General features: G+C 39.1%; 1 protein-coding gene across 4 annotated transcripts in view; it reads right to left on the bottom strand.

The window, feature by feature from the left end:
- The window catches only part of atp6v0a1b (ATPase H+ transporting V0 subunit a1b), a 33,094-nt gene extending 13,886 nt beyond the window's left edge, over positions 1-19,208 (bottom strand). The window contains exons 1-19 of one of the 4 annotated variants that reach the window (XM_071462643.1): positions 19,103-19,208; positions 16,891-17,047; positions 16,621-16,699; positions 16,307-16,404; positions 16,004-16,132; positions 15,618-15,700; positions 15,053-15,179; positions 14,775-14,857; positions 13,751-13,844; positions 11,750-11,962; positions 10,875-11,025; positions 9,326-9,465; positions 9,066-9,229; positions 8,270-8,360; positions 7,240-7,358; positions 6,334-6,550; positions 5,211-5,318; positions 2,826-3,026; positions 440-457 (exon numbers count right to left, since the gene is read on the bottom strand). In XM_071462643.1, the coding sequence (XP_071318744.1) occupies positions 440-457; positions 2,826-3,026; positions 5,211-5,318; positions 6,334-6,550; positions 7,240-7,358; positions 8,270-8,360; positions 9,066-9,229; positions 9,326-9,465; positions 10,875-11,025; positions 11,750-11,962; positions 13,751-13,844; positions 14,775-14,857; positions 15,053-15,179; positions 15,618-15,700; positions 16,004-16,132; positions 16,307-16,404; positions 16,621-16,699; positions 16,891-17,007 (2,232 nt within the window). In that variant the 5' untranslated portion in view covers positions 17,008-17,047; positions 19,103-19,208. The remainder of the gene's footprint in view (positions 1-439; positions 458-2,825; positions 3,027-5,210; positions 5,319-6,333; positions 6,551-7,239; positions 7,359-8,269; positions 8,361-9,065; positions 9,230-9,325; positions 9,466-10,874; positions 11,026-11,749; positions 11,963-13,750; positions 13,845-14,774; positions 14,858-15,052; positions 15,180-15,617; positions 15,701-16,003; positions 16,133-16,306; positions 16,405-16,620; positions 16,700-16,890; positions 17,048-19,102) is intronic. The other 3 variants (XM_071462646.1, XM_071462644.1, XM_071462647.1) reach the window with 3 other exon arrangements.
- Between the last annotated feature and the right edge of the window lie 5,157 nt (positions 19,209-24,365).

The following is a 24,365-nucleotide window of genomic DNA, read 5'->3' as shown; positions in this document are numbered from 1 at the left end:
AAAAGGCAATACATTGTGAGGTCTGATTCTTCGACCTCACCTCCGTTCATACTGTTACTCATCTCCAACCTGACTTCAGTGGTCTTTAATACAGCTCTCTTTAAAAAGTTAATTAGTGTCTCTTTTACAAGTAATGAAACCTGCCACAAAGGTGAGGCACTTACCCTTGTTTCAAATTAAAATAAAATAATTAAACTGTTGTTTTTCCCGATTTAAATTCTTCTGCTTGGTTTTGACAAATTGCACTCAGGGAAAATGATGCTCCTAGTTGGTATTGGGAGTTAAGGAGAGTAACAGTTAAGGAGCACAGGATGTTTGGACAGATTGTTAAGAGTTCAAAGAAAGAAATAACACCACTTTTTTTTCTAAAGGCACAAACAGATACATCAGCAATACAGCATCCAGGCATGCTAAGAAAATACCAAACTCTGGCTCTTACCGGTTCTTCCTCTGAGTGCTTGAAAGCAAACAAAAGTCAAAGATTAGTGCCAGAATTCAAGAATTGCATCAGTCCAGAAGTTTCTATCCTACTTTTGTTCACCAGTGTTTTGCAGTTTATTTCATCAGACACTAGAGGTCTGGTAACCAACAAAAACCTAAAAGGGCCTGACAAAGGTATCAGATTTCAGGCCGGATTTCGGTCATTTGATTGGGTAAAGCTTTGAGCTCAGGTTGGCCCTTGCTGTGAGTCATTGAGTCATTAATACATTTCTGTGTCTCTTTCTCTGACTGTTTCACTAATCTGTATCCATTTGGGTCATGTGTAAGAAATAGATACGCGCTTCTCAGTCTGAAGAGGTAAGCACACAGTCTGTAGCCATTAAACTACATTAGCCTGAAAAGCTAGATTTAACATTTAGCAACAGGTCAGGCTTGTGCTTCTCATTTGGCTGTACCAGTAGCTCAAATCTTAGTATAATTTTATATAATAGTATATTTTTTAAACATCTATCTTAATATAATATTCTTATGCTGTACGTATGCTGAAAGAGTTATGGCTAACAATCAAGTGCGTATCTTCCAAAATCTTTTGTTATTATATAGCCTCTTTGCATTTCCTGAGCCACCACAGAGGGAGACTGTACACACAGGTGGTCACATGCAGGTTTGTAGCTGAGACAGAGAACCGGCAGCAGACTTACACGAGACTGCCAAAATGAAGATACCCACTTGATCTGACATATTTAGACTGCAGAAGCCATGTGAGTATTGTATTAAGATGACCTTTACGTGTATGGATATGACCCATGCAGAACTCAAAAGCACACGCCACATCTTGAGCTACAGTAAGATGCTCTTGTTATCCACTGCAAAAACACCTAGATATATTTAAATTTATAAATAACCAGCACTGCCAGAAACCATGAATGAAGGTCATGAAGGTCACTGTGTGTACGTTAATGGGCTGTTTATAAGAACGTGGTTTCTTACAACGTGGGGATTGCCACTTGACGAGAGCTTCGGTCATTGGTGCGTTTACAAGACAAGAGGTTATAATACGTCCTCTGAGCCATGCAACATTTTCAGGGTAGATTTGAGGCTACCTTGAGTTGTTATCGGTAAGTGATGAGACGGGCTGGGGCTAGCTGTTTAGCATGCTAACTTCAGTAGAAGAAAAGACGTGATGTAGAAGAGTTAACATTGCTGTTGCTTTCCACTGCTGGAGACAACTCTTGGTGAGAAAAGGAAAAAAATGTGTTGCTGGACTTGCAACATTTCCACTAGACTGGTAAATAAACAGCTGTTAATGCTAACAAAGGGCTATGTAGCAATAGCAAAATTTACAAATAGCTCCTTTGAATGATAATACACAATTCAAAGGAGCTGTTTAAAACACAAGAGAAAGGGAGAGAAAGCTAATTTTTCTATCAATATACCTGTATTAATCAAATGTATCTGGTTATTAACATTTTCTGTAGTATTCAGCCTGATATTGTTCCAGTCACTGGCATGTTCTCAGCATTATGCAATATAAGTCTTTGACACTGTTGATAAGTCATGCCTAAATGGAAGATCATATGCTTGAAATAATGATGACAAGATGCAGTCTTACTACATTACAGTTAAGCAACATGTTATCAAAACATAAACACTCAGATTTATTATCCAGGAGACACCAAACATCTGAGTCACACAAAGAAAAAAAACTCAGATCTCACATATTCCACTTGCTGGTTCTCATAAAACCAACTTGGTGTTTATGTTTCCGAAATGGAAAATCCATCTCTTATCAGCTCTAGTTCATGCCAGCCTTCCCTTTCCCTCTGCACGTTGTTGGGCCCAAATTACCCACATCTCTCCTTACTGTCCAAGAACGGCTGTTCTCTGATATGAAAGCACAACTGGCAGCTGGTAAATGTGCTCAGATACCAGATTTCAAATTAGTATTTTTTTTTGTTATACGCCTTTGACCGTCCGAATCTGGAACCACTGTAACCAAACCAAGTGAGTCAAACTATTGTCATTGTTTAACCAATATAATTGTAATAAAAAACACAATTTAGCTGTCTGAGTATCATGTCCACCCTTACAGAAAAAAACATGGAAATTATTTCAGACTTAATACTTAAATACATTAAGGTGAAATGTGTGCCCCAAATCAAGTGCTGCAATGATTATAGCTATTTTGATACTTGATTAGGTAATTTATCAAATACTCTATGTAGACTATTTTATTGTACAAAAATGTGAAAAAAATTAACCTTTAGTGCCTGTATCTAATCCTATTAAAAACTATTCAGAATAAAAAAAAAATTAAAAAAAATGAAGGTCTGGAAGAGGATGGATGTTTGAAGTTGATGTTTGGTGATGTTTAACAGGCTCACCTCATCTCCTTCCTCTGAGTGCTGGGAGAGCTGGTCGTGGTCCATGATGCCAGCCTCGTCCTCCGTGGGCCCGTTACCCACCCGCACTCCTCCGAACTTCTGCGTGCCCTGTTGGGTGAGTCCGGTGCATGATGAGGACACGCCTGTTTGCTCTAAAGACTGCTCTAGATTCTCTGCAGGGGTTTCTTCCCTCTTCTGGGACTAGATACAAAAGCCACAAGAGCTGTGTCTAGCTTAAAGCGAGCCTTGGGTTGAACGCTTCTTAATTTGCTTCCATTTTTTCAAGTAAAACCGGGCACCCAGTACAGTGAGGGAGGGCAGAATAAAATCTACCCAACACTTGTCAAAGATAACACTTTAGTTTTAATAAATAAAAACTAACAGATAATTAAAATGTTCAATAATACAGTAGATTGTTTTAGGCTAAACCAGTAAATTATTAGAGTAGGATCATCAATCATTTATTGAAGGGTTAAATAATCCCACTGGTTGACTTAAACCTCAACAAACAGTTTGGCAAAGTACAACTTGTAACTGTGAAGCTTTGGTCTGAATTAGAGGTGTTGCATGATATTTATAAAAATAAATTTTACACTTTTACAGTTCTGGTCACAAACCCTCTCTCCACCTCCCTACACTCAGATTTGAGTGCTTATTTAGTTTATTTGCTATAAAGACAGAAAACACACACTAAAGAAAGTTTAATATGAATTTAACTAATAGGATCTTTATTAATATATAATTATTGTTGATTCTTTAGGGTCACAATAATCATGTAATGAAAATCTGATATTGTGACAGCCCTAATCTAAAAATCTAAATGTCCTCCTGATCTAGTCTGGTAATGGGGTTACTTGTCTGGCTGTTGTGCGCTTGTCAACAGGTCTGGTAGTTCTGGGGACTAATCTGGACCTGGAAATCATAATATTCTAGCTAATTATAACAACTTAATATTTTAATACTGAATTAAAATATTAACATCGACATTAAAGTTTGCCATTCAAGTAGTGTAACTCATGTTAACACTGATGGTAGATGAACGAAGACAAAAACTGCCGCTTCATGAAAAATGCAAACGTTCAACAATCAAAGAGTGATTATAACTAAAGGGGCTCGGAAACTAAATATTGCCTCTGCCATTCAAGAAAGTGGTCAGTTAAGGCAGGTACATTAACTATTTGGAAAAACAGTGTTGAGAACTTTGAAATATGGCACCAGTATCAGTTTTATCAGTGAAAATTACTGACGATTTTTCTTTTCCACAACAAAAAAGAGACAAAACCAAACAAAAAATAACTTTGACAAAATGTATTTGTATTTGTTGACAATTCCATCAACAAATAACAGATAAATGATCATGTGAAAGACAGATGAATGGATTGACTAACTACTGTTTTAATGTAAAGTCCTATTCAATAAGTCGTATGTATCTGCAGAATAATAAATTATATAATAATTTAGACAATTTTAATATTGTTTCCTCCGCCATCCAAAATATCACTTCTACAGATGCTGAATTAGCTGCTTGACCTGTTACAGTAATAAGCAGCATCTTGTATTTTAGTAGTAATTTCTGCAAATAATGTTTACTGATGTCAGGGTCCTGGAAAGTCAGAAAATTAGAACCAGTTTTAAGGATGAATTTATCTACAACCTATTGCAAATTAGACAAAGAACAAACGCCAATAACAAACAAGTAGGGAGCTCATCAACATTTATAAAAGCTAAAATTAACATAATGTTATCAAGTGCTGCAAACACTAATTATTAATGACCAAAACTAGATTTAAATTAGTTTTAGTTGTGGGAACTTAAAACTAAAAATAATCAACCCACAAAACTGTGGTTAAAGCTAATAAATCTGTGTGGAACTCTATTTATAATTGTTATGAATACACAGTGAAATGTGCCAACGTTTACATTTCAGAAAGCTGTAAATAACAGTCAACAGTGAATTCACCAGAACTCTATTTAAATGGCGCTGGTCTTTATTGTGATGTGGCTTCAAGTCTTTGAGGTTTAACACAACCAAGTGAGAGCAACCAGACCTCCAGGCTGCAATATCTCATATATATAGTGGATAAATTCAGCTAAGAAATATCTGTTGGATACTTAAGAGTTTGGACAGAAACTTGTCAAATATAAAACAGTAAAACTCGCTGTTAGGGTGCCCCTTAGTCTGTCAAGTATTTGTTGCATATATCCCAATAAAATATCAGCGTTTCCAAGGCAGGCTTTAAGCATTTTTCATGGCAACACAACCAACCACGTTACACAATACAATGAATGGCAGAATAGGAGTGAAAAAAAAGGTTATATCAAAGGTTATAATTGTTATTCATCAAAGGTGACAGTAAGGTTATAGGTGGGGTCAGATCCACATACCAGGTGCTTTTTCCACAGGTGCTGACGCCGAAGCACCATAGTTTTCACAATCAGCATACAGGGTACACATGCAAGGGCAATCAGCACCAACAAAACCTGGATCCCCATCTACAGATTCAAACAGAGAGAGGTTAATAAGGTGTTGGCGATGTGTGGCAGTGATCAGAAGAACGCTTATCCTCTGAACATCCTGGTGAGGCCTGAATCTCACTGCTGGCACAGGAAAACCACACAGCTGATTTTCTTTCTTCTGTCTTTGAGTCTGATTATTAAACTCATCTATAAAATACAAGCCTTTCTTTGTTTTCTTGCACGTCTCAGTAAACCAAGATGAAGGCTGACTGACTCCCTCTAAATCAACACTAAATCAAGCTGTTTAAAGGAGAACATACTTTTCTGCTTGGATGTTTCTAGTGTTTTTGATCTACAACTTCATCTGGCAACAAGTGGCAGGAAATCAACACTAACTACAGCTAATGTTGACGTATCATTAGTAGCACTGAACGGATATGATATCTGGGATAAATCTCCCTTTGGCTGCTATGTTCCAGTCTCCATTCCAATTAGTGTCATTGCTTCAAACGAAAAAAAAGGGCTGAGCGATAGAAATAACATAAAACAGTAAATGTGAGAGATACTCCCTCGATACTATAATTTTCACCACGTCAACCATATTCTCACACGGTGATCTCAATGGAAAGCAAAATTAGGTAGATTGGTAACTAACAAGTTACTGCAAAAAAAATCTCCGATAACATTTCCTCTGGTGCTATATGTAACAAGAGCCAGACTGTGCTGGAGTGGAGCCTAAACAATGAAAACCATATTACTGTCCTAATACTTTCTGACTGCACTGTAAGTCTGACCAGCAGAGTTAAGTGTACTACAGTAGTCTAAAATACTGTCCTTTAAATGGTCTGAGTTCAAGTCTTATGTCACCAAGCAAGTATCAATGTACCATGTCAGATCCAGTCATAGTGCCTGACCTCTGACCTCTCTGGAAGAAGGTAAACCTCTGTTTTGTTCACTATGAGCACCTCTCTACCAGTGTTCAACTATGTGAGTGCAAGAGGGAGGGGCGGGAAGCTGGGAGAGGCAGAGGGGTGGGTGAGGGAGGGAGCACCTGTCCCCTGTAGAGGGGCTTGTTGGTAGGGTCATTATAGTTGAAGAGACACATGTTGATGAAGTGGATGAGCAGGCTGGGAGCATCCTTGGAGGTGTAGGCGTCGTAAGCCGTCCACTTGTAGAAGACCAACAAGACGAGGTAGCCAAACAGGCTGGACATGAAGACGATCTCTGGGATGAAGCCCAGGAAGATGTTCAGTGGCTTCTTGAAGTACCTGCGGTGCAGAGACGTCATTTAACAATGCAGACAATAGCTCTGCTTGTTGGTGATGGATTAGAGCTTTTAACTTTGCTTATTTAGGTCTTCAGGGAAAATATAATTAACTAGGGGACAGGGGCGACCCTACAGTCTGGGGGGCACCAGGCAAAGAAGCCCATCGAAATCCATTAAAGATCCCAACACACCCACGGACATATACACACACACACCAACTTTTTGCAGATGCTACAACTTACACGTGTCCACTAAACACCTCACATGCAGACTATCAGTAGACGCTACAGTTTACACATGTTCCCTGAATGCCTCACTTGCAGACAATGGGTAGAGCTCACATCATCAGGGGGATAGGGGGGCTTTGGGGCAGCAGTGCACTGTATATATGTTTATATTTGTCATTGCAAAATGAGCTAATATGAGGGGCCATCTTTTAACCTTGGGGGCCCCAAGCATTTGCCTGGTTTATTATGTGAATGTGATTGAGATTGTTAGCACTGGCACTGTCAGCCAGAAGAGCAAACATCCTGACAAAGCTGATCAACATGTCCCAGTTTTAAATTCAGCTAAATGTTTTATCACATAAATAGAATAACCCTATTATTATTATATTACTTCATATTACTAATGAATGTAATCAACATAGTGTCAACATTCAACATTAGCCTCACTGAGTGTCACACTTACAGGTGGTTGAAGAGACTGAGAGACACTCCGAACAGCATGTGGATGACGCCCAGGATCACAGACATCTTCATCTTGAATGAGTTGAGGAAAGTCAGCTTGTTGGTGGCGACATTCCAGATCTGCAGGGACCACACAGCATGTTCAGATGTCTGAGACCCAACCAGAGCAACAGGACTGCTCCTTTTTATTCCTCTTCATTTCTATTTACGCTGCTCTCATATAACCACCAACATGCTGGAAACAGTCAATTCTGGACTGCTTGTTGTTATTTGTTTCAACATATGTTAAGCCTTAATAAGCAGTTTCACTTTAAAAATCATTGATTCAGCGGACACAGGATGTCTCAGCGACTGGGAGATAAGCTGTGTAACATTTACTCAGCTTTTTTCTCTGATAACTTCAGATCCAGACATCCGATGACTAAAATCCTTCATCCGGTTAAAACATTTAGTTGAAAATGACCAAGGTGTAAAAAGTGTATCTTAAAAATGTGATGGATAAAAGTCAATTTTGAGCTTTTGGTGGGATACCACAACACTGACACATGCACATATGTGTAATGACGTCATTGACAGGTGACCTAATGAAACGAACCGTTACCATAAGTAAAATCAAATTGCTGGAAACATTTGGGATGATGTTAAGTGTGCAACGAAAAAAAAATAACATAGATCTATTCATTTTAATTTCAATGTGGAAAAGTTACATATTATAACTTTTGTGGACAAAACTGCTTGGAGTCAGCAAATTGGAGGGTACATGTCCACACAAAGCCTCACATATACCTTCTAATAATGAAATTGCGCACTCGTGGATGTGGAAAGTATAAAACTAGCTTTCATAGGACACATTCATTGCTTGGGTCTCTTCCTGAAGTTTCCCTACTTGTTGACAATAGGAAAAATTCAGAATATTGTTAGCGTCATTCTTGAAGTTTACAAGCCAGAGGTAATGTTGCACCGTGATTCTAAGCACAGAAAATGACTAACAGTTATTTACTGTTGCTGTTTTAGTGAGTGTGCAGATTTACCGGGTCAATTCCCAGTGGATAAGGCCCGTTGAACACACCAGGAACAGCTGGGTCTAACTGAAGAACTGCGTTTCCATCAAGTGTCTCAACTCTGGGACAGATGAGGAGAAAATTAAAGAAGCAGATTATTCACCTGCTGTGGGTTTAAGAGGCAAAAACAATACACTTTAAAATCACATCAATCGACCATACAGAACCTGAATGGATCTGACTGGTCTAAGAAGGTGCCTACATGAGTTTAATTTCCTGCTTCTACACTTATCTGAATATTTTAGTATCTTTGCAATATCTGTAGTTCTATCTCTAACAGTTTCTTCTCAGGTCAGTGAGCACAGATTTTAGCCTCTGTGCAGGCACAATGGTATCAAATCTGGCAACCTAACTGTGACAGGAAGTCACTGCATCAAGTTGTTGTTGGCCAAGAAATAGTTCCAGTGTGTAACAAACAGATACGACTTCTTAACCAAGCTTTAGAGGTGTTTGTGGTTGTGTTTCTGAACTCTGGACAGTTTTGTAATAATGTTATACAAAGCTTGACAATTTGTACTTAACACACAGACATGAGATTGATATCTAACTTCTCTGGGAAAAAAGCAAATATCAAAATGTCTGCAAAATGTTGAACTATTCCTTTTTTTGAGTGAATTTTAATGGCATATATCTAAAAATTAGGCCTCTTGTTCAGCTCCGTCTGTTCTGTAAAAACACTCTATATGACTAGATTAACTTGAAGAGTATAATCTGGGATGTGGATCATCTCAGACAGTATCAGTCCAGGCAGGATAGGCTGACTTACGTCCAGTTGGCTCCTTTGGGGCCAAACATGGGCCTGACGCTCCACCCAGAGCCAAACATGTTCAGTGACTTGGAGAAGCAGTCATTGTAAATGATGCCGCAGTAAATGGAGAAGATCCCCATCAGGAGGATGATATAGCGGCCAGCAAACACCATGTTGAACATCTGCAGAGACACACAATGTATCATACAGTATGTGTGTCATGTTTCCAATATTTGTATAAAACTGTGAATCTGTATTATTTATATGTCTCACTGTACCTCATTGTCGCTCTTCTGGGCAAGGAGGCGGCTCTCTCGGATGACCAGGTAGAGGGCAGCACAGGTCATCAGCACGCCGTGACCCATGTCACCAAACATCACCGCAAACAGGAAGGGGAAAGTGATGATGGTGTAGGGTGCTGTAACAGGAAACACCCAACAAGGCTCAAACACCTGTAATGATGCTCTGGTGTACAACTGAATTTCAAGCTTGTGCAGGTTGAATTTAAAAGGACCCTAAACATGTACAATAATTCATATCACAATCATAATGTTTAATCAATGAAGCATTAAAGGAATAATGTAAGATAATATATTCATATTAAAATATTGAAATTACAGAAATGTGCAGAGAAAATTGGAGACTATTGGAACTGTAAAACATTTCTGGTTTTAGTTTATTATACATGAGGACGTGAGGAAGGTGAGAGAGAAAAAATTGATTTAAGAGTTGACTAGTGTGAGAGAAAAAGATTTTCCTTGGCAAGAAATTTAGACTTAAGGCCAAGTCTTCTATTTATAATGTTGGTAAATTTAGATATTACAATAATATATGATGTATTATTATTTCCACAGCACCACTATCAATACAATACAAATACAGTTTTCATTCAGTAATTAAATTAATAATTATTATTATATGGAGGCGTTATGCAATCTGTGTTGCTGAAAGGCTTTTGAGAAGTTGACCTGTTGATGTTTATCAGCTTTTCAAAAAAGAATAAATAGTGAATGGAAATAGTAGTAGGCTACTGTTGGAGAAGATTAACTGAGAGCAGCAGAGTGTCTCTGTTGTCATACATTGAACTGTTGAATGTACATTATTCTTGTTTCAGATAACAGACAATAAGTAAACATTTACATTAAACAGGGAACAGGGAAAATTAGAAATGAAGGCCTGTTTCTAATGAAAGCCTGTGTCACCTAAAATCCTGTCATCACTCAGTAATTAGTTTTGCATGTATACAGGTATGGAGGAGAGAGACACAGCTGATGACAGCACTTCCAATTTCACACAGGGGCCACTTTAGAGATTCCAAAAAGCATATTTGTATCTTGTGCTAAAACTAAGATTTTCTTGTGAATTTGCTGCTGTATTATTACAAGGTTTTGTCACGTTTGAAGGCTGGTAAGGGATTAGTGGGAATATAGTGTTTTAATAAAAGAGGATGACTTACAAAAAATCCAATGCAAAAACACAGGAACAAAAAACAGACAGATGAGGAGACTTTAGGAAACTCAACAGGAGCAAAAACCAGAAAATCCAAAACACTAAGACTTCAGAGACAAGTGGGAGCACAGAGACTAAATACACTGAACACAGGTGAAACACATTAGGGTGACGCAGACAATCACACTGGAGTGAAACTGGATGAAGACAGGAAGTAAAACCAACTAGAGACAAACAAGGACTACTTAAAAATAAAACAGGAAATGAGTCCAAACAAAAAGTGTCCATCAGTGCAAACGATGACAGTTTTTTAGATGGGTAATGCACTAATGTGACAAGTAATTCATTCATATAGAGATGAAGGATTTCCTGTTTAACCTGGATTGATCTCCCGGTAGTTCCCGATGCCGTAGGCATCAACGATGTTCTGGAAGCCAGATGTGAACTTGTTGGTCTTGTTGAAGGTAGGTGGAGTCTGCTTGGTCTGCATCCTGTTGAGGATGGACGGCACTGTCGAGCCACTCCTCTCCTGGCAAACAAAGCCTCACATTTCAGTCTCATACTGTCCATGATGTAGGCGTAAGACCAGGTGACATACACAGACCTCCACATGACCTCATGACTGAACGTAACCTGATGTCGAAAAACAACATTATCCAGGTGCTAAACTCCATCTGTGACCTCAGCAGTCTGTATGTTACTCAGATGCTAAGTTATTCTGTGATTTGGATCATGGGGCAGTGACCTCAGTGAAGACTCAGTGAAGACTGAGGTCACTGTGAGTTTTCACAGTCTGTTCATTTGCAATCAGCACATCTGTGACAGCCAACATTAGCTACACCTATTCTGTTTCATACTGCAGGACAAACACTGCAGTCAGTGCAGGAGCTGCCAGTGATTCTGCAGGTGTTGAAAAACCAAGAACAAAAAGAAACATCTACTGCTAACTTTAGCGAGCTTTCCGAGTAGAATACAACGGACACTAAGAGAACGAATGTTTGCAGTAGAAGCTGTTTCCATATAAACATGCATATTATAGTTTCTATTTTCTTACACAATAAAATTAAACAGTTAAAAAGTTAAACAGAGCTAAAACATAGTAGGCACTAGTTTGTTTGGCTGGACTTGTATGTTAAGCAGCAACTTATTTGTTATTGTTGTTATTTCACAAAGCCTCAGTGACCTGTATGACCTGGATTCAAATCCAGCCAAAATAAAAGTATAAGACGTAAAAGATGTAAAACGGAACTCACCGTCCCTCTGCGCAGAGCGAACTGGATGGAGTCCAGGTCCGAGACGGGACACCACACCTCAGCGATCAGACACTTCTGGGTGACGTCGATGTTGCAGAGGTTGAGAGTGTGGTAGATGGCCTTCATCTTCCTCACCTTGATGAACCACACTCGCATGGTCTTGGAGGCAGCCTGCAGCACTCGCTGACGGTGGTCCTCTGTTTGGTTCAGCACCTACAGGAGCAGATGTTTGGATGGTGTCAGGCCTGATAGGTGTACTGACCTGAGGTGAGGTGCAGTGGTAATCATGATGTGTTTGATTGAAGTACTGCACCAACTCAGTGTCAGATTGTCAGATTGATTGATTTCTATATCAAGCCATACAGGATGGATCATACAACAGATCCTGGTGTAAGATTTATCTTCTCATAAGGGTCCAATAATTACCTTGTGATCATAAAATAATTGATCCATAGCTTCCTGGAATTACTGAATCAAAATTAAATTAAAATAAAATAAAATGAATAATGATAAGATCTATACTGTATATATGGAGAAGCAGTTGCTCAGCAGTTGCTCATTTGACATGGAACTGTAGAGTTACGAACTATGGAAAGTGTTAGGAGTATTCTTAAAAATCTTTGTCATGTCTTGGTTGTGTTACTTGAAAAGTCAAACTACTGAGGCAATTCCAGCTTCATCTGCTGAGGTGATGTGGTCAAAAGCTCTAGAACAAGCATGTAAGTGGACATTGAGTTGGAATCGTTTTGTCAGCTGCTGTTTCCAAGCTCAATAATGAGATATCAGGACAACTACGACCTTGTTTGTCAGTCACATTTCAAAACGCAACCAATGGCACCATAGCTAAGGACATAAACAGTATCACCCCCAGTGTACTGGCTGAGTGATTCTCCACTATCAGGAGAAACAGGGGAGACTGGGAATTAAGAAGATGAAAATAAGAAGTTTGCTTCTATTATGAGGATGGGGCTATTTTATTTCTGTTTAAAAAAACAAGACCCTCTACCTGGTGCAACATGGTGACATCAACACTGCACCTTGTCTCTTAATTGCAATGAGCAGAGTTCATACTGATGATCACATCAGAACCATCAATATATTTCATCTAGTAGTTGTGTGGGTTGGGCCAAGGTCACAAAATAATTATACCATGATCAAACTTCATAAAAACTAAGTGCAGCTGTGGCCCCTCTGGGATTCTGTAGATTTTAATTTGTCATTCTCAGGACACAGCAATGCCTACTGCATCTTTTTTATCATTCTGTGCCGCTGACCTTTGACCTTTTTAGTACTGCTTGAATGTATTAAATGCTCTACAGATTCTTCAGTTACATGGCTGGACGTTTATACTGAGCTCTATTTGCACTATGATGCAGCTGAACTGGTTGTACTGCACTGGCTTCCAGGCTCAGGCCATGTTTATGCACATAATTCAATTTTCTATGTAATTCTGAGTAAAATGTTCTATTGTAGTGGAGTGTTACACATTGTGTGTGGTTGGCAGTCTCAGACTGGAGCCGACCTCTCAAGCAGAACCACAGCTTTTTTCCAGGCTTAATAAGGGCAAACTTTGTGGACCACAACACTATGAGACAGGACCAAGGTCTTTCACAGATAAGAACTAATGCACACGAAAACAGCCGCCTGCACCGTGAGGGCTTTTGTAATTTGATTGGAAATTCATTTTATCAAGGAAAGCTGGCCACAGACATCCTGTTGTGCGAAGTTAAATTCATGTCTTGTTGTTTAGTTGGCAGCAATGGAACAAAGACTACAAAGACGCTTTGAAAGAATTACTCAATAAGAAAAATGAATTGTGCTGCTAATGGTAATGTAGCTTAAACAATAAGCAGGCTTCACTCCAAGGTCACCTCCCCTCCCTCTATTTTATTTTCATTTTCAGTTTATTTATGTGATCCTGACCCATTATCTAATTTAAAACTTATTTGTTTGGTTTTGACACAGTAACGCCAGTGATGGGAGGTAAAGTGACAAACATACCATCTGGAGGTCGTCAATACGGCTATTGACCCCAGCCAGCATCTCCTTCCTCTCCTGTGGGGTCTCTGGACACGGATAGAGAGAGGCACGGAACCTGGAAACAAACACCAACCAACAGAGTCACCTCACAGCCTCTAACACATTCATTCTCTACAACGTTGTAACACAGGCTTTCTGTTATAAATGTGTGATATCCAATCCTGCATGTTGATATGACGGTCAAGCAAAAAACACCACAGCCAAATCAAAAATACAGTGCAATGACCTGCAGTTCTTTAAAAGGCCAGTCGATATTTGCTCCAAGAAAATGCACAAAATCATAAACATGTCTCTAAAATATTTCACATCGCTTTGCTTCACTGACTGCAGACTCTGAATATCACCCTGAAATGTAAAAGCTTCTGCTGTTACCAGGCTCAAACCTCCCAAACAGAACCAAGACAGAAACAGAGATGCACACTTAATCAAAATGTTATCAAAATTGTATTATATTATAATACCTGTGCTGGGCTGTAATACTGCTGATACACTGAAGAAGGATGGCTCCTGAAACCTCTGTGCAATGCATGAATAAACAAAGTGGAGTGCTGCCCTACATCTGACTTTTGACTGTTGCCTCTGAGGATTCAGCACCCATCTATATCAACTGAGTGTGTGGATTCATTATTCAATTATGACTAAACAGAGCCATTACTGTACATGTCTAAACCCAAATCTTCCAGCTCAAGAGTCAATTACAGCGTTTCTGTCCATAGCACTTGTGGGGTCTGTACTTTTGCAGAAAAACGCAGGGGACAAGACAGTCAGAGGAAGGGTTCTGGGCTCATGTGTAAAACCTGTATGTCAGCGATGTATCTGTGTGTCTTTGTCTCTTTTATCTCCTCCTTTCACCTTCATTCTTTAGTCTCAAAAATGCACTGTACTTACACATGACAATGCAATATTCAGCTTAAGCACATTCTGGGCTTCCAACCTCTACAATGATGACTAACTAACAGTAGCATCAAGTGCACGTGACACCCACCCCTCACAGATCTTCTTCACCCTGTTCTTCAGCTGGTCGCCTTGGAAGAAGATGATGAACACTGATTTGTGGACCTGGTCTCCCTGTTGGAAAGACAAGATAAGGTAAAGAAAACACTTACATACAGATGACTGTTATATATTTGGTTCCTAAATATTCAAATTAAATTTCCTAGATTTCTATATGCTGCTTTGTGTTTTTGTATTAGCGCTAAATGCAGTTATAATTCTTCTGTCTTCACTGTTCTCCAAGATTCTATCTGTGTTGTGTGTGCTGACCGTGGTGGGGTCCTCCAAAGGGTCCTCGATCTCTGCCTTCCTTAAGAAGACATTGCCACGACACACCCTCCACAGCATCCTCTCAAAGGTGGGAATCCTCTCCCTGCTGATCACTCCAGCCACAAACCTGCACAGACACAACATACAGGAGCTCAGAGGAGACAGTACAAGTGCTAACTCAGTGAGCAGTTTGGGTAGCAAAAAAGAATTGCATTTGATTAAATGTACTGTATATATATAAATAGCAATGACTTTTTTTATTCATTCCTTGACCATGGTACTTATGGTCTTAGACCACAGACTTAACATATTATATTCTTTATGTAAATTTCATTTTTCAGTTAGCCTCTACAGCTGTCCCCTTTTATATAATGTCTGCTAATGTTAGCCAGCCAGCCATTTGATTAATTAAAGAAAGTTTGTGATTAAACATTTTTAAACTAATGACAGCTGTTTCAAAATACAGTTCTCATACATGTACTGCAATTCATGAGATTATTTTACTATCGGCCAAAACAACTGAAGTGCATTTATTTGAGAATATGATGCAGCCATCATGCTTTACCCCAGTCTGAGCGGGGCACCACGCCCCCCCTCACTGCCCTCCATCAGGGCTGATGACTCCTCCAGCAGGTTGGGATCCTCCATCTGTCACAGAAAGATTGACTCATTTTCCTAAAGGGCCCATATTTTACGCTTTTCCTATGTTTTATTTGAAGTGTTGATATCCATAAGAAGCCATAAGAAGATATATTTGTGGTATTAAGAGCCAAACACCATCTCAATACAGTTCTACATCTCCTCTCTCAGGTTTCTCTCTAGAGCTCTACCTAACAACAGGTCACTGAGCCGATCAGAAGAGAGGCTCTGGTTGATTTAGTTGAATAAAAACACATAAAGTCAGTGATCTGGTTGCGTGTGTGTGTGTCTGAGAGAATGAAATAGACAAACCTCATCAAAGAACTGCTGTGTTCGACGGAGGATGTGTTTGAGCTCCGTCAGCTCCAGGAAGTTCTTCTTCAGGGCTTCCTGGTTGGTGTTGATCTCCTTCAGTTCATTCTCCAGCTTCTCAAAGGTGGCCTGTTATAGATTAACACACACACTCACTGTTATAGATTAACTGTGAACATGATGATATACGGTTTTGACAGGCATCAAAATCAATATCAAAATCTGTATCAACATGATAACTTTTAAATTTATTCTTTTTTGGGGCAGTAAAGGTCTGATCTGAAGAGACTGATGATTGATTACCTCTAGATCGATCATGTCCCTGGGAAATGGCACCTCTGGATTTTCTCCAGTGTCTACAGTTGGGATGTTGGCCTTCTTGATCTCCTTCTCCACAAACCCTGTTCAGCAAAGAACATCAGTATTTCAAGAAATTACCTTATTTTTCCAGAAGAGATGAAACACAAACACAAAAAGAAACTATAAACTAAATTTCTAAACTACATTCACTGTGTGTGGTCTTTCTGTGGATCAGAAACTGAACCTGGACTGAATCCCAGTTAGGAGAGACACTGCGCCTTTGTCTGGGACTGATGTTAATTTGCCTCATTACTTACTCAGTTTCCTGTCCATCTCCTCACATCTCCTCACTTCATTCACAAACTTGCGCTGAAACACGTTCACGTCTGGGTTCAGCTGCGAGAGGAAAGAGACAAGAAAAGAAAATTTCGACAAAATATTAAAGTATCTGGTTAAAGCTCAAAGTGACTGATACACAGGAAATTAACTGAAAACTTCTATATATGAATGAATTGATTAATTATCACCTATGTAGTACATATGTGATCTTAGAAGAAATGGCATCGCTTGAGAACATTTGTACTTACATCTCTAAACTGGACCATGCCCAGTTCTCCCAGCTCACTGACACAGCAGTAGGCTGCCTCAGACTGGAGAAAGAGCTGGGCCAGGGTCATCTCCTCACTCCTGAACAGTTCTCCCATGATGACCACCTCAGTCCACCTCAGTTAGAATGAAGAAATTCTGCACACAGGACAGGAAGAAACAGGAACATGAATGTTAGACTAAAAGATTTCTGAAAGACTTTTAAAAACACATATACAAGACCTGCTGTTTTCCAGATGAGCTGATGTTAACCTTTCATATCAACTAGAACAGTATACTACATTTTATTATAATACAACAGTATAACACAATATACGATACTGTTTTGCACCGTACACTAGTATACTATACCATATTCTAATATACAGCCCTTTTCTACTCTACTGTACTCTACAATACTATACTGTGCAGTTCAGTACAACAAAATGCCATACTTTTATGCTATGCTACACTGTACTACATAGTGCTGCATTGTGGTCAACACTAAATTACCAATCTGCCAAATATTTTCTTGATTAACAGATTAATCATTTTGTCTATAAAATGTCAGAAAATGTAATTCCTCAGTGGTGCATGGTCGATGGTGACGTCTTTAAATGTTCTATTAATAAAGCAAAAAAAAATAAAGTTAAAGAAGAGCAAGTCCTCACATGCGTAAAGCTGAAGCCACAGAATTTAGGGAACTTAGCTTGAAAATAACTGAAATGATTAATTGATTATTCAAATATTTTTTTTAGTTTTTACTGATGAATCGAAACTTTCAGTTCAGACCCGCCCAGGGCTCAAAGCCCCCTGTTTTACTCTGTTACAATTAGTTTGTGATTTAATGAAATTCTTTTTTTTTTTTTTTTTGGAAATGTGCAATAAAGCATGATGTAAAGTGACATGGTTAAGGCCCTGATCTTTAGACCCTGACTTATAGATGTGTCAAAACATTGTTTTAATATTTCTTTTATTTCATTTTTGGACGCTAACATGGTCTGCATTTCTAAATAAATCTGTTTTTAATTCAGTTGATTACTTTGTCTATAAACTGAAAATCAACTGAGAGGAATTCTGACACTTATCAAGGAAATAAACATCAAAAAGTCTGACTATGAAAAATAAGAGTTGTTGCCTTAGTTTAATCAATTTATCACTAATTATCTGTCCTATAGGACAAGCCTATAGAACAGGTTGATCCAGCCTTGATGAATCACTGTACAACAGACATACTGTACAAATAATAAAGATGAATAGGCTTAAGTTTAATATCCATTAATTGCCCTTATGTAAGATCCTGTAAGTAAGATGCTAAAGCTAAATACAGAGGGGAATAGCGTTTATTGATCAAGGATGCAATCGTTTATTTATATATTTATTTATTTAAATTTAAGTCGCCTATGCTTACATGATAGAAACTGTAAGGTCATTTAACAAGACAAAATAAAGTAATATCTATATAAGATGATAACATGAAAAAACAAAATGAATAAATAAATAAATAAGGATGTTGTCCTTCATAATAGCTCCTATAACGCAATGGCGTAGCTTAAATTTCCGGCTTCTCAGCTGTAAGTCATGACGGTTAATATCATTATAAAAATCACTTCTGTATTATAAAAATCAATATTATCAGTCATATAAGAAGCGTCTTCACAGGAAGAGCAGAGCATCGCTGACGTCGCAGCATCCTTCTTCTGCATCTCTGCCCTTCACAGCTGAAGGACGCCATGATGCTGATGGAGCCCGGCCTGCAGCTCCGTGTGAACATCTGTCACCTCCGCTCACACACTGACTCTGTCCATCTTTCTACACGACACACTATTCACAGCGTGCAGCGATAACAAGCTACTGCTTTCATGTGTTTTCCTGTTATACACAAACATTATGGGTCGCATTGTAGGCCCAGTACCATAAAAAGGTTTAGGTTGAGTCGTTTATCTTTGCAGTAGGCTTTAACGTTATAACACCGTTGTGATGTTTATAACGGTTCATGTGACAACGTGACAAACATCGAAATGTTGTTTTTTTTCAGACAAAAAATGGATCATTTGTGAACGTGAGGCGCCTTCGTCGGTTATCACTGCCCTCACAGCCCCAACGTCTCAATATCGACCAGCTGTACTGTGGTTCATGATTACCTCACTGATACTGAGTCTGAAATATGAAAATGACCTATTTTACATCAAACCTTTTTTCAAAATGACTCACCTGTGCTCGCTGCAGCTCTCTCCGGCCTGGCAGCCCCTCCTGGATGCTGGCTGCAGTGGTCCAGGACGGCGCATTAAGTTACACACAGTCGACCGGAAATGTAGCTGAGCGTAAACGACTTCAAAATTAAAGCATGATGTCTTTACTTGACGGACATCTTGTAGCTTTTTAGAAGTGACTCCACAAATGATAATGATAAGAATGTATTTGAAATTTGTGATATAATTAATGGCCCACCGTCCCGCTTTTCATTATACAAAGTCGGGCTGATAGAGTCGTCATTTGTGTTTTATTTTGAAATTCCTAACAGGAAGCTTGATTTAAAAATTCCGTCAATTTCATACAGTTGAGCCAGGATTACTAGTAATGACATGGTAACTCAACTGTACCTTGACATCCACAGTGGGCACATTCATACATTAGAGGGTGATACAACGGTATACACACGCAACAGAATGTGTGAGGTCCCATTATAATGAGTATAATGGCCTATAATTTAAAAGAACACAAAGCACCTAGTTTATGTCTTCAAGGTTTGAAGCAAAGTAAATTTATATCATAAAAACAAAGTTAAAATGTAGGGTTTTATTAACTCCAACTTCAGCGTGATTATGACCACATTTTTTACTGCAACACCAGAGGACAGGGCTCAGTACTGCAGATCAGCCAATAGAAACGCTGATGCACTGTGTTTAGAAATATGTAGTTTCATCAATATACTGCCATATAACACAATGTCACACTAGACTACCTTCTGACGCATATCCTTTGCAGATTAAAGTCACAGTTTGTTGTTGCTCAGTATTATTGCCCACAGAGTCCCACCTTCAATCTGAGCGGAAGACTAATCAGACTGGGAAAGTGCAAACACCTGTGAGGGTGTGCAGGGTCTTTAAGTTAAGGGACAATATTTAAGACCCTGCAAACAATCACACACTCTCTGACTAGACTTCAACTCTGGTTCAAAGTAGGGGTAGTGGGAGTATGCTGGTAATTATGTAAGGGAGGTCACTGGAGTGAACATATAACTAAGAAGGTTGTGGTGGCCCACAAGTCTAGTGAGTAGCATTCGCATCAGTATCCAAACTGGACACTTGTACATTTCTGAACGCTTCGACCTGGAACTTTCTGATATGGAAGTTCCTGAAAACTAAATAAACATGGATGCGTCACATCAGCTAAAGTCGCTGAAGTCAATCTTGAACACACTTATGGTCAGAGTGCTCAGCTTGAACTGCAACATCCCTGGTTGTCGTCCAGCCGGGGCACAAACGCACAGCGTAGCCTAATCCACTTTCAATAGCACATTAAAGGGGCTATTTGTGAGTTTTCTCTGCAGCCCAGCGTCACGTCTTGCCAGGAGCAGGTGGTGGTGATTGTCACTTGACAAGACCTTCATCTTTAGTTGTCTTTATAATACAAGAGGTTATAATACATCCTCTGAGCAGCGCATGGTCTTCAGGGCAGTTTGGAGGCCACAGTGAGTTGCAATCGGAAAGTGACGAGAAAGGCTAGCTAGTTAGCATCCTACCTTCAGTGGAATAAAAGACACAATAGAGACAAGAGGTAACTGTGGTGTTGCTTTCTACCCCTGGAGACAGCTCTTGGTGAGTAAAGGAATGAAGTTAGATACTTAACTTGAAACATTTCTTCTAGACTGGTAAGAACTCTTAATGCTAACGTTGGCTATGTGGCAGAAGCAAAATTTGAAAATAGCTCCGCTAAATTGTAGCTTAACTTTTAAGCTGTGCCATGAATCCTGAACCCTTCAGCTTCTTGACAACTGTGCTCAATCCACTTGCTGTTGAAGCTCATGCAATATGATCAAAACCTTTCACATTACACATATTTGATTTGTTTTTAGAAATATTGATGAGAGCAGTTTTAACATTCTGCCAATATTCAGTCATATATGGAGATTTACTCCCTTTTTATTTTTTAGTCTGTTCTATATCAAGCCAGATAACTATCAAGACCTAACTTGTGTGTTGATGTTTATGACACCTAATTCCTTGTAAGCACCACCTAAAATAAAGTGCTACCAAAACCCCTTCTCTAAACGTCCTGAGAATAAAGTCTACCAGATGTGGTGGAACAGTCCACAAGTGGCCAAGTGTTGAGTCAGTCCTAACGAGATACTGTAGAAATTTTCCTCTTACAAACAGCCACAGTAGAGTTTCACCCTCTCTCAGTTCCACATGGAGCAGGGTTTAAACCAGGACACTGGCTGGCCGCCAGGAGCAATTTTGGAGACATGGAACTCCCATAATGTGCATAAATTACTGTGGCAGGCTTCTACGAGAAACAGCTTTTCAAAGATAGCTTTCTGCCTCATTCCGGGGTGCCATGTGGTTTCCCTAACTTAAATTCATTCAAATGGTTTTTTTTCCAAGTGTTTGCTTGCTGTGCAGAAGAGAGCACTTCTGAGATGCATTTGGAATAAAATCTAAATGTAATGACTGGAAGGTGCGCTTTGGAAAATGGGTTTCCATGGCAAATGAGTCTTCAAAATCTGACCCAAAAATCCTACGTCTTCCTTGCAGCTGTTGATGACTTTGATCCTGGCCCATCATTAACTAAAAAGGCTGCACTGATCATTTAAGAAAACAACCTATTTTCTCTAAGTACCTGCATGACTGTACTTTATAGATCAATGCCATGGCTCAGTGGTAGATGGATGAGGTATCAAACTACATGCTAGTTTTAGTATTGTTTAAAGCTACCTGATTATTGTTTAAGTCAAACAGATGAAGCATCAGAGCTGTAGTCCACTTTTCTGGTGCTGGCTGAGTGTAGTGAATGAGTCCTATACTCTAGCTGCTCGACAGTGTAATGATTCTTCAGATAGATCTAAATTAATTCTATTCTATTAATTAAATAAGAGATAAAGTTAAACAGTATTTTTTTCAGTGAACCCTTTTTTCTTAGTGCCTATTTTGGATTTGTTTCAAGGTGCATTTATCTGATTTTACATCTGAGGATCAGTTTCCTTAACATGCTGAGCACTACTGAGGCAGTGAAAACACTTCTGTAATGTTGTCTGTGGCTCATGGCGGTGCAATGACCAGCACTCCAACAGACTAACCGTAAAATATGCTCTGTCCATCTGTGTGGAATTTTGGTGCCAAACAGAGTGCCATGAAAATAGGGCCCTTGAACACATCTACTGATTGGAGAGCTTTTACCCAAATAATCTCTACTGCTGCAAATTTTCTCCAAGTATTTACTTTTGTCTTGTTGATAAAATCACCAAACTGGCTTCAAAGAAACACATCATGGTTCTTACACATCAATTCTCAGTGAAACATCCAAGATACATTTTCCACACGAATACCAACAACTCCCCTTGTGCTACTTCACCTGTTTGCATCTCTCCTCCCACCTGTGAACCAATCTCTGTGCTTGGCACCAGAATACCACAGAGATGGGCAAAGCCATTTTCAAGGTTGGGAAAATATCAAATGGTCAGTAGTGCTATTTTCAATTCATCTCAACCATGTTAGACAGAATAGTCATCACATTTGCACTCAAAGCCAAACATGTTAACCAAGCACTTAAATCTCTTCATTGGCCCAATGCAAAACAGAATCCACTTCAAAGTTCTAAATAAACTTTAAAGCACTTCATAGTTTGGGTCTGCAGTACAGTTTTGACCTGCTCACTGACACAGTCCAGTGTAGTATCTGTAGAAATTCATAATCCTTCATGTGTGTGTCCTTTATGTAGTGAGGCATAAAGTTACCAGGTGGAGGAAAAAGTCACTAAATGTCATGTGGGTCTGATTTGTCTGACATTGATGTCCTTGTCTGGTCACAGTCTTGACAGTGTCCAGTCAGACCTCTCAGGTCATAAGGTGGTGGTTTTCTAACTGTACCGCGGATAAAATCCAGATCTGGTCAGGGTGTTTTCATAAGAATGCATATGAGTTTTTGGGGGAGTCCCCTAAAACAGAAAAAAACTAGTTCAGGGGGATTGAAACATGTATATGTCCTACTTACCTGTAATTGTTAATATTACAATATACAATATATCCCATATTCATGCCTGGAAGAATCTTGTAGTACAATTTCAGATACCCATTAAGTGGACCGTACTATTTCTTTACCTTGATGTTAGCTGAGCATCTCGTCTGTGAGACACAAGTTGTGTCCCAGTTCAGGGGCCGCATCCTTCGGAGGACCCAGTCAAGCAGTAGTTTCTAGTTTAGCCTGAAGTTAAAGTTTAGCTAACTAATGTTAGCTATCTGATCTTCATCAGCTCACCTTTCATTTCCAATGTTGGCTTCACTTTTCATTACTAATATAAATTGTGGTGGCTTAGTTAGTATTTTACCTTTTAAGAGACACAGCCTTTGTTTTCATTCAGGAATTCAGGAGTTTGTTGAGTAATTGAACAATATTAAGATACAATATTAAGTGTACTGAAGGCTAAGTAATTATTTAAGCAGTGGTGGAAAATAATTAAGTACATTTACTCTAAATACTGTACTTAAGTATATTTTTGAGGTTCCTCAAAATTCAATTTTTTGCTACTTCATACTTCCATTCCACTAGATTTCAGAGGGAAATATTGTACGTTCTGCTGCAATACATTTAACAGCTTCAATTAAACAAGCAAGACATTGTAAGAACTGTTAACACTCTACTTCACTGAAGCACGCGCCTTCACTGTACCGGGTTTCCTTTCACCCTGGTTGACTGCCCCCTGATTGCCATCTGATTTGTACTGTCTTTGTGCAGAACTCTAACCCCTGCCTTTCCTCACTAAATGACTGGATATCTCATGATTTTCATCAGCAACTGGCATTTTCCTGAGCGCACCGAGCCAAGTCCATGATGACTCACCCAATGCCATTCGCTGATGAAGGTAGTAAGTGCAGTTATAGTAAATGGACCTTGAGTTATTACTTTTTTGTAAACTTTTAGCTGCAAAATACCCAAATACATCACTGTATTTGCAAAAATGGAATATAAATTGTTAACCTTTACATCAACACTACACATAGACTTCATCAAGAGATCATTTTGTTTCCAGTCTTAGCTTGTTTACATCCTTTTCATGAGACCCAAGGAGGGCTCATTTTCCTGACTGGTTTCATCCACTTTAAATCCAGCCCTGCCTTCTGTGTTCTTCATAGAAAGTGGTTGAAAAAGGAGCAGATCCTGCCTGACATTCCTCCTTCTGCTATGCCTGAGCTTGTATACAAGCAGATCAGCACAGCTCCGCTCTAACTATTCCAACCACGCTGATGGGACAAGGCTTG

This window comes from Trachinotus anak, unplaced genomic scaffold, assembly GCF_046630095.1.
Source record: "Trachinotus anak isolate AG129_WGS33_773 ecotype Australia unplaced genomic scaffold, CSIRO_AGI_Tana_v1 ptg000025l, whole genome shotgun sequence".
Lineage (NCBI taxonomy): Eukaryota > Metazoa > Chordata > Actinopteri > Carangiformes > Carangidae > Trachinotus > Trachinotus anak.
This window is presented reverse-complemented; position numbering and strand designations above follow the sequence as displayed.